A 15,346-nucleotide genomic window follows, 5' to 3' on the forward strand; every position below is an offset into this window, starting at 1 on the left:
TTCCTTGATTAATTAAGTATTTTTCGTGTACGAGTAAAATCGTAGTGAGTTATACCGACATTGCTTGTAACGACGAATTGTCTATTGCGCCAAATTTGCAATGTCCTGATAGTACGCAAATATAAATATTTATGTGATTATTCCACCTAGGGTTAGTTTTCGGTAACGATATTGTTAACTCAATTTTAAGTCGTATTAACTTTAAGCCTTTTTTAATTTTGTTTAAAATGTTTGTAATGTGTGTTATCTAAATAAATTTTGCTACTAACGATGATTGCGTTGCAATCACAATATCGATATTTAGCGAAATGTCAGTCTGTTGTATGTTTTTTAAGTGTATTATTTAAATAGAATTTCTTACTATACAATTTTATTTCGAGTATCGTGGTATTTATTTCACTAACTATAGAGGCTGCCACCCTTTTTTGAGGTTGGAAGTATTTTTAATGATTGGTGATTCTTCATTTTCGTAAATAATTTATTAAATATGTATTAGTATAATTTAGTTAACGGTAATTATTATGTTTCTAAAGGCTCATTTGGTGGCTTTTTTAAGTTCAGGTTAAGGTGTTTTAACACGTATCTTTGATGTTATTGTTTATCTTTCAACGACCGCTTTCATTTAACTTCTAAGAAGAATGATTTCAGTGAAAGAATCACTAAATAAGATCCAAGCGACATTTTTCATATCGCTTAAAATATAACATATATAGCGACTATAACTAAACAATCCCTTTAATAGTCGTTTTAGTTGTTTAATCGGAAATATATATCAATTTTTATAGGCCCGGAGTATTGTTGTAATTACGAATTGGTTGGGTTGAGTTTGTCGACTATAGAGGAGTCTTCGTTGGGTTCTGAAGTTTTTAGCTTTTGCGTTCACAAATGGGGCACTATTACAGAAATTTTTTTGGGTCTTTTTTTTCTCGGTTTATATTTTTTTGTGTCTATTTTTTCCTCAATCCATTGTTTTAAATGAGTGAAATATTTACTATAATTTAAGTTTATTTCAAATAATTTGAATTTTGATCGAATTATTTCAGTTTTTCTATAGAAAGTATATAGTACAAGATCCGAATTAGGTACGACCTTCACCCATCTGTTTACCGAATGAAAGTTATTTTTAATGAAATGTAAAATATTAACAAATATTCCTGTAATGGGTTGCTTAAAAAAATATGGTCAAGACTATTTTTAATATAAATATCAAAACTTGGAAAGATTGTAAACTTTATTATGGCCAATATTTTCAACTTATAGATATGCGAGAATAGTGATAATAGATGATATGCAAGTCAGAGAAAAATTTCAATTTCAAGATTTTTTCTTGATATTTTCACTAAAATTAGTTTTGACCACATTTCTTTAGGCAACCCATTTGCAGGGATATTTGTTAACATTTTATACTTCATAAAAAGTAACATTCCTAATTCATATCTTAGACTAATAGTTTTACACTGAAACCCAGGTAATCCACTCGGGTCTATTTTCTTAAATCCGCCACTGATAATTTTCATAAAATATCGATAGATAAATTATAATAATTAGTAATTCAACTGTGAACTTTATGATTTATACCTACAATACCTATGATCTGTTGTCACCTATAAAATACATGTGTATGATATATGATAATACGATGGATTTATTTATAATAGTAAAAGTAAAAGCGCTTAATAATATGTACAATAAAGTTGTTTTCATTTTTATATTATGACAAAAGTGTTTATATCTGTTTTATTGTGAAGAGAGATGCATTTATTTTATTGAAATATTGAAATGAAAATTTATCTTGTGTAATCCACGATATTAGAAAAGAAAGCTAATTGACACATAGACAGTGAAATTTTGATCTTTACGTTGTGACAAAATACTTGAAATTGCTTTTTCTTTTTTTTTCATTTATATAAATAAAACGGTAAATCTTTATAAATCAAATGATATAAATTATTATAATTTTAGTATGGAAATGCAGAAAAATTATATATTTTACTTCTCCAACCGCTTCCATTGTGAATTTAATTATCATCGAACATATCTTTAAGATTAACCAGATACACAAACAGATAAAACTAAGACAATTTTTCAGTTGGAGATGAATAAATATTGTGTGATCGATCTAATGATCGTCTAAATTTTATACCTTATCAAAAACATAAGCAATCAATTTTTAATAAATAATTTTTACTAAAATATAGTCATTTAAATATATATTTAAATAAGTGAAAACAAATAATTTTCTGAGTTAATTGTTAAAATATTCTGTGTTGAATAATGGAGCCTGCATTATTTTTCTTTTATAAATTAGAAAAGTTTGTAAACCAACACAATTATAGCCATTTATTCTGTTTTTTTTTTTAAATTTCAAAAACTTTCGAAAGCATCATCTAAATTTTTTTTTTCGTTTTTCGAGAACCACTTGTTGAGGCTACCTGAAAATTCAACTTTCTATCTCCTTTAGTTTCGGGGAAAACACCAAAGTTGTGTCCGTATTTGCGCCATCACGGATAAACAGTGACGTTTACAATAATACGTTTCCATCAAAAGTTGTTTATTTTTTTATTTAGGAACTTTTTTTAAATTTAAACTTTTGTTCTATCTCTAATGGTTTATAAGATGGGTCTTACGAACTCAAGACCCAATTGACCGGTGTTGCTCATTTACGAACTTACCTCACTTTTTATATTCTTAGCACACTAAAACTTCAGCTTGATATTTCTTTTTGTTTTTGAGATATCGTATCCACAGACGGACAAGCAGACGGACAAACAGATGGACAAACGGAAATGGACTTAATAGGTGATTTTATAAACACCTATACCAAAATATTGTTCGTAAAATCAATATTTTGAGGCATTTCAAACTTATAACAAAACTTTAATTTTATCAATTGATTCAGATAATAAAAATTCATATTCTTATCATTACATGGGCCGTACAACCTTTAGAATACGGTGTAGTTTAAATTTAAAAATAAATTATTTGTAAATATTTTTTAATTCAAAAGATCTTATCGAGAAAAGATTAACAGTTTCAGAAAAATCCTCTATTTATTCTCTAATTCAAATTTCATAGTTGCCTATAATGATAGATAATCATCAACCCAATTTTAAATAAATAAATTGAAGTAAAAAAGATTCGTTTTATTGATCACTAATACGTGAATTTAGTACATGGAAGTTTTTATTGATTGTTGTAGTTTTGAAACGTATGCGACTTCGATTTTGTTAGATTTATTACTTGGATAAATCCAAGAAAATGCGAGATTTTCTTTTATGTAATCATGAATATTTGTAAAAATTGAATACACAATTTATTAATAAACAAATGAAAACAAACAACTGACTGAGTTAATTGTTGAAATACCCTGTATAGAAAGTGTTGAATATCAGTGCTTGCATTATTTTTTTTAAACGAGAAGTTTAAAAAACCAACACAATTACACCTGCAAATTTTCAACTGTCTATCTTTCATAAATTTCAACTCTTTACCTTTCACGGATCAGCAGTGATGTTAACAAAAAAATTTTTGGGACAAAAGTTGTTAATTTTTTATAAAGAACATTTTTTATATTTCAAATTTTGTTCTATCTCTAGTAGTTCACAAGATGGGTCCTACAGGCCCAAAATCCAATTGACCTATATTGGTCATTTACAAACTCAACTTTACTTTCAACGTCCTGAGCACCCTATAAAAATATCAGCTCGACATCTTTTTTCGTTTTTGAGTTACCGTGATCACAGATGGACATCAGACGAGCAACCTGAAATGGACTAATTAAGTGTTTTTATGAACACTTATAGCAAAATTTTGTTAGCGTTAGAAGCTTGGATCTAAACTTAGTGTACCTTGATATATATTTCATGTATACAGGGTACAATGAGTAATATCGGTTAAAATTATTGATGTATATCTTATTAGTTTATCAAAAAAATGTTGTTTAAAAAAAATGTGAATACGATTTTTTAAAAACTACACGATAATTCATAAATGCTAAAATTACGCCTTAGAATTTTAGCACAAGCAAAGGTTCATGAACACATCACAGCATCTGACCTATCTAAAATGTCAGTTCCTAATGATTTATGCAAAAAAATGATGAATAATTATAACAAAAATAATTATTTTAAATTATATTATTATGATTATAAATAATGTTTATGTTAAAACAATAATGCATTGTCGAATGTACATAAATTGTTGAAGATTATAATCTTTAAAGGAAAAATAAATATATAATATTATACTGAAAGAACCAAACAACAATTGAAGGTATAAAGGTGGCAACAACTAAAACCATACAACAAGAATAATAATGGCCCTGTGAAAAAGCTAGCTTACAAAGTCCCATGACCTAGGTGGGTAATACAACACAAGAAAGATCCTATTTTATCATGTAAATATTAAACAGATTAATTATTATTTATTGGCTACTTCATTTAAATAATTGCAAATTATTAAATGATATGATGTAACAGTCATCTCGCAAAATTAGAATACTTACTTATAAAAATTGCAAAACATGTCTTCCTGTTGAGAACAATAAATTTAATTTTAGACATTTATTTCTGACAAATTCGAGCGTATATCATGGATGTCAGGTTAATGGTATCACTAATTACATAGTTCCTCTAGCTAGACGCTTCTCTTGTGACTGTAAAAGTAGCAATCTTCTGTTTAAGAAAGGAGAATAAGTTTATTATCGTGAATTAATCACCTCAAACCAACCTGAGAGTAGAGAAGAAAATAAATTCCAGATCGCTATAGCTACTCTTTCAATAATCAATAAAAAATCTGATATTGGGAAAATCATTTTCCATGCGAAAACCGGTTGCATATTAAGAAACCATAGTAATTTGCAACAATGCTGTTCCAATACATGGATGAACTGTCTAATAAAAAATAACCCACTATTTTAACACGCTTTTATTAGCTTCATACGTATGTGAGTATGTTAACTTTGAACATGATTTTTACCCCTTTGAAAACGTCGGAGGTTTAACTCGAAATTTGACATACTTATCAAAAACCGATAACAATATAATAATTTACTAAGTTTATTTGATTATCCTGATCAGGATTTTCAGGATTAAAGATTTCCATATCTGAAAATATATACATTTATTTGCGCTCCCACCATATTTATACTGAATATTTGTTAAACAAATAATAGTCTAAAAAATGAAAAAACACAAAATAATTAATAATTTAAAAAAGCTAAAAAACACGCTTTTGTAACTAGCTGAACTGACAAGTAGAAAATAATTTTTTTAAATTCAAAAAAATCACTTTATCGTAAAAAAGCAGATCGTGCTTTTTAAGACATTTTATGATGACTACTTTTACCAGTATCTGCCTATAAAATTATTACAATAATTAAAATTTAGTACCCCACGTTTTTAAAATTATTTTTTTGAATTTAAAGAATTTATTTTCTACTTTTTAGTTCAGCTAGTTTCAAAAGCGTGTTTTTAAACTATTATCTATTATATAGTCTAGTTATTCCATTTCATTGTATATTAACGGTCTAATCGATCCATAAGCAATTGCTGGTTTTTTTAAAGTGCTTGAGGTCATCACTGAGTTTCTCAACACCTACAGATGAACAAATCTGTGGATAAACGTAAAAAAGTCTTCTGAGAAATCACAAAAAAAATTTTTAATAATAAAGCGTCGTTTAATAATAGATAATGTAAACAATAAAATAAATAACATAAGAAAATCCTTTGAAAAATATTATTCTCCAAAACCATTCTTCAAAAGGTCTTATTTTATGCTTCTGCTAAGAAAAGCTTCCGAACGCTTACAATTTGACAGAAATTAATTAAAAATTGATCCTTTTAACTTATTTTATTTTCATTGGCCCAGTTTCAAATCTTATACGGTTCAAATCTTACGGTTCAAATCTTATAGTAGAATGTTTTTTATCTCAGTTTTGCAACAATTTTGTAACTAAACATTAAAAATGAAATTTAAAAGTTGTCATCACTGTTATTAGTACTAATAATTATTATTATTGACAAAATAATTATTATATCATATCATAATTTCAGTATACATTTTAATTATTTAGAAGAAAGTTTTTAAAAACTATAATATAAGAATTTTTATTATTTCAATTTAATTAACACAATCGTATGCCTGTTAAAAAAGCACTTTGGGGATGTCGTAGGATACCCGGTAGAAACGAAGTACATTTTAAACTATGTCTATATATATCTACCCTCATCTACTAAATGTGTACTATGAATTTTATTAGAAACAATATTTGAAAATTTTAGGGAGCATCCTCCATCCTGTTATAAAGAATGTCTGCAAATATATTCAAAAAATTTTGGGTACAAATGGCTAAACGGGGCTTAAACAACCCACAGACTTTAAGTCCACTTTCTTTGAAATACTGATGGTGAAAAATTGCTAACAGTATAAAGTCAAAATCGATTAGAGCGACCGTGAGAGACCAACAAATTTCATCGATTAAGCGATATGTACATTTTTATACAGTGTATTGCATTTAAGAAGTAGACACCCTCATATTTTCATTTTTTATAGGAATGTCGATTTGAAATTTTGCACAGTCATACTCAGGTGATGGATCCCATTTTTTTAAGATATACTTAACCGAAATCTGAAATATAAACTTAACCTACTACAAATTGACAAATATAGCTGATTCTTAATATTTTGCCAGATAGTTAGAGATATCGAAAAAGTTATTAGAAAAAGTTTTTTTTTTTACCCATAATATATCGAATTTCAAGACAAAATTCGCATTTTTAATTTTTTCATTATTTTGGTCCACACTAATAATTATTACAAGTTGATTGAAATATTTTAATACATAACACTATTAAATTATCAATTTGTCCAATTTTTTTCATTCCATAACACACTAGTTATAAAATTAAAAAATAAACTTTTGTAAATAGTGCTATGGAATGTAAAAACTGGGAAAATTCATAATTTCAAAGTGTTATGCATTCAAATATTCCAATCAACTTGTAATAATTAATTATGAGTGTGGACCAAAATTATGAAATAAAATGTTTTTTTTCGATATCTCTAACTCTGACATTAGACAAAATATTAAGAATCGGCCTTATTTGTCAATTTGTAGTAGGTTGAGTTTAAAGTTCTGATGTCGGTCAAATATTTTTAAAAATGTGACCCATCGCTCTGTATGACAGTGCAAAATTTCAAATTTATGTTCTTATAAATAACGAAAATATGAAGATGTCTTCATCCTAAATGCAACACACTGTATTTAAGGGAAATTATGTGAATATTGTTGCTATTGCTGACTAATTCCAATGAAGATTGGTCGCTATAACCGATATTTTAGTTAATATGAGTTGGTCGTTATTGTCGATTTATTCATGTAGGTATGTGTTTATATAAGGATTCAGTCGGGATCTTTCATTTTCATAAAATTCAGTCACAGCCAGTTCGTTGGTATATCCTATTGATTTTGATTGTATTATCGATCGGTTATAGCGTCTGCAAAAATTATTTGTCTAGAAGCTCTAGTCTATTTTTTTAAGAAATTGTCTTATTAACTGATTAAATACCAACAATCAACAATAAATATTCAGATGAAATAATACGGTCGTTAAGCATAAAAATTACTTTACAAAAATTGCCCTCAAGTTTTAATGTGCGTAATTATTATTTTTATCGTCAGTAAATATTACCATATAATGTTATAAAACCCATGATTGTTTAAGCTATGGTATAGTTATGATCGTAAAATAATATGTTATCATCCTCTGCATATTCTTAAAGAATTTATGGAAAAAAATTGCAGTATCATTTTGTTATGGTTGAGTACGTTTCACTCACAATAGTTTATTGTGGTTTTATAAATACACAATAATTTAAATTAAAATCCGTTTACAATAATAATTGTGTATGCATATTTATTTATTTTTTTTAAATAAACAGAATCATTGACTAAAAATTATCATCCTGTTTGAAAACAAATTGCTTCAATAATATCTCATATATTGGTAATAATTAATTATAAAACTTTATTTCGATTTGCATTTACTTCGAAATATAAAGATATTATTGGTTTCAATTTCGAAATTCATTTGACAAAGGATTTGCAATTTGATCTACGATGATTTTTGTCTAATAGACACTATCTCACAATTTTTTTTTTATACCATGAATATATGAAATATTTCAAGGTATGCTTAAGTTAGTTTCAAGTTTGTAACGCTTAAAAATATTGATGCTATAAACAAAATTTTGCTATATGTGTTCATAAAAAGTACTTAGTCAATCCATTTCCGGTTGTCTGTCTGTCTATCTGTGGACACGATAACCAAAAACGAAAAGATATATCAAGCTGAAATTTGTATATCGTGCTAAATTTTTTTATAAGGATATAAAAGGTGAGCTCGAATTCGTAAATGAGCAACATATTAGAGATAGAACAAAAGATTAAAGGTAAAAAAAGTTCCTTCTATAAAACAACTTTTGTTTTAAACGTTTTTTGTAAACATCAGTTATGTGCGTGTGACATGTATGTATGTGTGGCTTTCTGAGAGTGGCTATCTTTCTTAACTCACACGATTTAACAAAGCAAACGATTGCGTAATCAACACTATCTATATATAGTATTTCAACAATTAACTCAGTCAATTGTTTTTTTTTGACTTATTTAATTTGTCGTTGTTATAAATTAGTTGATCGTTAAATCGTTATTTTTCGAAGTAAGGTGATTGGAAATTATGAGAGTAGCAATTGAAAGTATTGAAGAAAGGAATCCCAATCATAATTGTTACTCCGATCCATTTTTCAGCTCGTTTCATTCAATATTTGATTACACTTTCTGGCCCCCGACTAAAAAGAGGGGTGTTATAGGTTCAATGTGTGAATCTGTGTATCTCTGTGTGTGGCATCGTAGCTCCTAAACGAATGAACCGATGATGTTTTTGATTGAAAGGTAATTTGTTTGAAAGTGTTCTAAGTACGAGTTTAGGGCTCCGATCCTAAAACATTTAGAAAAGTAGCGATGCTCTTCAAACGGCTGGCTAAATTTTCTTAAAGCATAGCTAAGGGTACTTTCGATCAAATAATCTTTCAATATGCCCAAACGAATCGATCAGACCAAGAATAAATTCTTTAATTCACATTAAAAGTTTTTAAAATCAGGTGGCATAGCTTCAAATAATATTTGTTTAAGGGCGAAATAACTGAACAACCTTGCTTAACAGGGTGTTTTTAATTAATTAATGAAGAAAAAAATCAACACGGTGCCCTTTCAATTAAAAATAAAAGAAATTGAATGTAATTAAAGATTTACTGTTTGCTTCGGTTTTTATTTAAATTAAATTTCACTTATTTAATTTTATGCAACAAAATGGCACGCCCAATAAGTGGCTTGATGCGTGGCGAAGCGCATTGACACGTATCGCCCTTATGTGCGTACGCTCATTGAAATTATGTCAGTCATCCAGCGTGAAAACGTTGTGTTGTGATAGTGTCATACAAGCTATTTTTGAGATAGTATTTTAATATAATTCTAAAAATAATACCGAAATATCCTTTTTAGGTCGGACAAAATTCTATTCAAATAATTTCATTTCAATTAAAATTTTTAAGAATTTTTTTTAAAAAACTGTTTTTATTTTCATTTGTTAAAACAGCAAAAATACAGAACTATGAAATATGATAAGTTTACCTAACTGTTCATTAGAATATGGTTTTTAAGAAAAATTTTGGTTTTGTTAGAATTATATTTCTTTTAAATATTTTAATTACTTGTTACAATAAAAATTACTTCACGTGCGTTCATAATGCAGCTAGGTAACTGAATATGTAGCTGGCATATTACAGTTTACTAGTATAATAAATATTATGTATCAGAACAGTATTAATTTTTGTATAACTCCTAGACATTTTAAAACTGTTACTATATTATATGTAAAAAAATTACGACACAAATAAGACGAAATAGAATTGCGCCATTGAAACAAGATAAAAAATGCGGTTTGCCTACTCGAATGCTCGTTACGATAACGAAAAAATAAGTAAACGAGCATAGGCCCGTATTTTCGTATATAATTCTTCTTTAATATAAGATAGCTTCTACATTAAGAATATCACTGGTGACGTCAAACAATCAATATTATCAGACTTCAATCTTAAATAAGTGAAATTTATAAAATTTAAAAAACTTTCGACATATGCGGTTTTTTCTTGCATATCTCTCAAAAGTCAAGCTATTTTGAAACATCGCCGCTTTTTTAGTTGTTTCAGGTTCGGAACCCTAAACTTACATTTGAAACTTAGCTAAGAACACTCTTCATTAAATTCACCTTCGCAATGAAAAAAAGCAAAATCTATTTGAATCGGACAGACACAAACACCAAACACATAGCGGTCAAACTTATAACACTCCTCTTTTTGGTTCGGGTGTGAAAAAAGAATATAATTAATAAAAAGAAGATTAAAAAAACTTAGTTGTGAATGACAACTATTTTATCCATACATTTTAGTAGTATTGTTGTAAGTTAGTGTGGTCTCTTAATATCTATTTATGCAACGCCTGTTGAAACCCCGTTTTGGCCTATTCGTATTTCTTTTTTAATCCTCCAGTTGTTGCAGAGCAAAATAATTTTTCCTACAAGATAGATTCAATTATTTTTTGTCTTTACATCTTCAATAAGAGTTTTCATTGTGAAAAAATTAAAATAGAATTATTTTTAACTTTTTTATCTAAATATGCCTTTTTGAGAATTTCATATTTGTAAACATTTGTGTCTAATGACATGTAAAATCTAATTTTGTAAAACTAAAAGAAAATTTTTCTGTATCAAAAAAATTAGGTAAATCATGAACTAATATTTGAAAGAAAGTCTTTTTTACATTTCGAATTTGGTTTGTCTTTTATCCAAGCACGATTTTTTTTTTCATTTTTACGTTAAGATCGTTTTTGTAAACCAAATTTTCATAATAAACACAAAATATTTCACTTTTATTAACTCTCAATGCAGATTTCAATCTTTATATGGAGATGTGCACATGGAGGTTATGAGAAGCCAGAAGCCTATAATAAATTTTATTAAATTTCTTGGATATAAATTTAAATAAAAAATGTCTGATGATGTTACTTAAATCAATTTAGTAATGATATTTGAATTACATGGGTCAATTATTCCGTTATGTTTTTTATTATTAAATTAAATAAGTTGAATTGATTATCAAATTATTTTTTTACCTTCGATAATATTTTGATTTGGTGATTTACCAAAAATAAAAGGATGTTACAGGGTCACGAAAGGATTATCGCGTTTTTTAACAAACCTTATCATGTAAATGAAATTTTGTCTTATATTATAGGGAAAGTGCAGTTCCAAGAATAACGCGTTGAATGTTTGTTTGATATTAGAAAGTGTAGTTTCTCGACATATAGAAACTTTGATAGTGGTCAAGATCAAGAAAAACATACCTACATCCAAAGCACAAGGGCTCTGACATCTATGCCTCCAAGCCTTTGATATGACCGTTTGATTCATATAATATTCCAAACTTACTCTTACTACTTTAAAATTACTTCTGGTGTAAATACCCGATGCACAACCTTGATATTGATAATTATAACAAATCAAATCTCACAAAAAACGTCTTTCTTTCTAATAACACAATTAGTATTAACAAGTCCTTATTTCACGTTAAAGCTTTTGTAATTGTAAAAAAAAAGCCGAAGAGTAAATTTTACCAACTACAATATTTTAAAAGTGAAGTTGGTTTTTAAAAATCTTTACTAGTATGCAAGATAGGAATTTTTAAAATTCGTAACTAAACAAAGAAGGTACTAGTCACGTCCTATGTGGGTATCGCCATAAAGATTTCATATAAAACTTTGTTTTCCTAGCAAGGAGATGGGCAATCTTTGAATGCTTATAACTGCTTCGTTTTTTAATCAATTTTAATTTCACTTCCAAATTTTGTCATGGTATCAAGTCTAATTTTACTTTTTTGTGGGTAATATGCCCAATTCGACATCAGGACTATTATTGTAATGATATTGTTACGAATTTCTTTCTTGTTTAAACGATTTTTATGTTCAGTACTGTACTATTTATTCTACAGAAGACTTACATTACGATGCTCAGTGAAAATTGTAAACATTAACCAGAGCGTTAAATTAATGCGCGTACGTCCATCCAGTTTAGTTCAATTGAAGAGATTAATAACAAAAGTATATTTTAATATAACTTTATAGCAAAACAAAAAATTGTATTTTATATTCATTTTTTTATATATAAAATAGAATACAATGAACTTTAAAGGTAAGAATATGGAAGAATATGGTAACTGTAAGTCGAATACTAGGAATTTGTATGGATGAACAAGAAAATATATCAAATAGTTCCAGTAACTATGGCTTTACACTGCCATTTGTTTTAATTTTTAGAAGCGAGCATATTCTGAAAGTTACTAATGCATTTCCATGAAATTGTACTGAGAAATGACAAAATAAAAGTTATTTTTTGTTTTGAATTTTTCATAATCTAGATAGAATTTGACTTAAAAAGGGTTTTCTGCGTTAATCTAAGTCTTTTTAACGCTGCCCTTAAGTTACATTCTTAGACCATTAAGAACATGGACTGATCGCAAACGATTTAAAGTGTGCCAACATCTGAGGTAATTGCTTGGGCCAATTCCATCTTGGCGGGCATCTTGGTGTGAAAATGTCAAAACAAAGTGTTGTTGTCAAAAAGCGAAAAAGTTCTGTAAAATCGCGATGTTTTATTAAAAACATTTTGTGATATGAAAATTTGACATTCAATGTATATTTTTTTTGGTAAATATCCCTATATTCTTTTATTAAATGTGTTTTTTAATAAATATCCCTAACTGATTCAAGGAATTACCTCAGATGTTGGCACACCTCTAACTGTACGGAAAAATAGGCGATGCTCAGTCTATGTAGGAACTTAATGACCTAACGTCACATTTAAATCTTTGAAAATAGAAAGCTCTCATGAAAAATTTGATTGTTTAGTTTATAGATTAAAAAAAATTTGAAAGGAAATCGTTAAATATCGCTTTAGTACCTACGTTAAAACAAATTCAGGTTTCCGTTTGTCAATTTTTTTGGGAATTATGCCCAGTCAAAACCATGTGTTCTTTAATGAATAAAAAAAAAATTTTTAAAGCAAATTCTTAAAGGTGTTTACGTTCTCTAATTTAAAAATTAATGCTTGTATGTCGAAACGTAAGCTTCTAAACAATACTTACAATAGAGAATAATCCTGATGTCGAATTGGCAATATTACCCATAAAAATATAAAACTAGACTTGATTCCATTTGAAAGTGAAATGACAAAATTTGAAAGTGAAATTAAAATTGATTATAAAACGAATAAGCAATCAAAGGTTGCATTCAAAGGTTTCCCATCTCCTTTTAATGTAATCCCTATTGAGAAAGTTTTATATGTAATCCCTATGGCGATACCCATGTATGATACCACTAGTGGGTATCTTCCTCTTTGTTTTATTTCGAATTTGAAACGTTCATATCTTGCATACTAGTAAATATTTTTTAAATCCAACTTTTCTGCATGTCCAGTGAAATTCTTCACCTGAAGTGATTGAGTCCGACCATCCCGGAAATTTTCATTTAACTATACAGAAAAACTGTTCATACTAGGCTTCGGTTGAAAATTTTCAACCGTTATATCTAATCTACATGCAAAGTTTAAATTTTCTTACTTTAATTGGAGAGGTTGCAAATTTATTTTATATCGTGCAGGTGAAAATTAAAAAATATTTATGAGTTTAAACTAATATTACTTTGATAAATTTATTTATGATAGCCATTGTTTTTGTTTGTTTCAGGTTGCCAATTTTATCCAGTAGGTGAATATTTACGCTTTGTTCGAGTACCTGAAAATTTACAAGTTGGTGGAGAAGTATTACAAGTACAAGTATATCCAAAACAAAATTTAACGATACAGCCAATAGATAAGGTAAAATTGTATTAAATTTATACACCAAAAGGAAAAGTTTTTGATTTTATGTATTTTAATGATTTGCAGAAAGAAGATATTCAATATTTTACATATCATAATGTAAATAAAACAACAATTTCAGTTCGATTAGCGCATACGCTAGAAGAATTAGTAGATAGGGATAATCCACAAAATGTGTTAAAATTTCGCCTTGTTTGTGAGCATAACGATGGTGATGATACGGTAAATATTATAATTAATTCAAAATCAATTGCATAATGAATAAACATGAGCGTAGTTAACTTTTTTTGTGAGTTTAAAAATTTTATATTAATATTATTTTTATAGCATGGATATATGAAAGAAATCAAGGCATGCTAAGTTTAGACCCAAGTTTGTAACGCGTAAAATATTGATGATATCAACAAAATTTTGGAATAAGCTTTCACGAAAGAACTTCATTAATTGTATCTATCTTGTAAAAGATAGAGCAAAAGTTTAAATGTAATAATTTTTTCTTATAATAAATAGACAACTTTAGTTTGAAAAATTTTTTCGTAAACATCACTGTTTACCTGCGAGGGCGCAAAATAAATTTGAACATTATATGGAAATAATGTACCTATGTATTATGTTTTATATGGAAATATCAGTTATGTGGGTGTGACACCACAGTCCTGCTATATATAAACAACTTTACTTACAGGACGTAAAAATACAAACGATTACGTAATGAACACTGTTTATACGTGGTATTTCAACAGTTAACTCAATCAATGATTTGTTTTCACTTGTTATCTAGTTCTAGAAATGTAGAAAAAATTAAAAAACAATTTGATGTTATTACTTTGGTTGCACAATTAAGCATCTCAAAAATTATGTTGCAAGTTCATAATTTTTGAGAAAATTATGAACTGCAATTTGAAGTTCAGAACCTTCTATAAAGGAACTATACAGTCCTGTGTTCTGAATAGTTACTACAAACAAGTACAATCTGACTTTGCTGGCCAATAGAGTCGCAAAATTCAATTTACTTAATATTTTTACATATGCAATAATATTAAATTAATTATATCAATTTCTAGCTAATTATAAAAGCTAGGCGGAATTCTATGATCAATCTTTTTGCGGACAAGTCATACTATTATGTGCCTCTGGAAACATGACAAATCAGCGATATTTCACCAATTAAGATTCTGGAATTTTTAAAATAAAGTTGGCATTTTATTCAGTTAATCATCGATTTTACGTTCATTCGTATCTTAAGTTCTGCAGGAAAGGAAGTTTTTATTTTTTAATTCATGAAGGTCTTATGCTATGAATCTCCCTCTTAAAGCCTGATAACTACGCTCATAGATGAAAGTAAAATATTTCTTCTT

The 15,346-nt window shown here is 27.8% G+C and overlaps 1 protein-coding gene across 1 annotated transcript in view; it reads left to right on the top strand.

The window, feature by feature from the left end:
- The window catches only part of LOC123292796 (cadherin-89D), a 73,472-nt gene that overhangs the window by 15,744 nt on the left and 42,382 nt on the right, over nt 1-15,346 (top strand). Inside the window, exons 3-4 of the mRNA XM_044873511.1 lie at nt 13,855-13,985; nt 14,055-14,210. Coding sequence (XP_044729446.1) covers nt 13,855-13,985; nt 14,055-14,210 — 287 coding nt within the window. The remainder of the gene's footprint in view (nt 1-13,854; nt 13,986-14,054; nt 14,211-15,346) is intronic.

Source organism: Chrysoperla carnea, chromosome 2 (assembly GCF_905475395.1).
Source record: "Chrysoperla carnea chromosome 2, inChrCarn1.1, whole genome shotgun sequence".
NCBI classification, from domain to species: Eukaryota; Metazoa; Arthropoda; class Insecta; order Neuroptera; family Chrysopidae; genus Chrysoperla; species Chrysoperla carnea.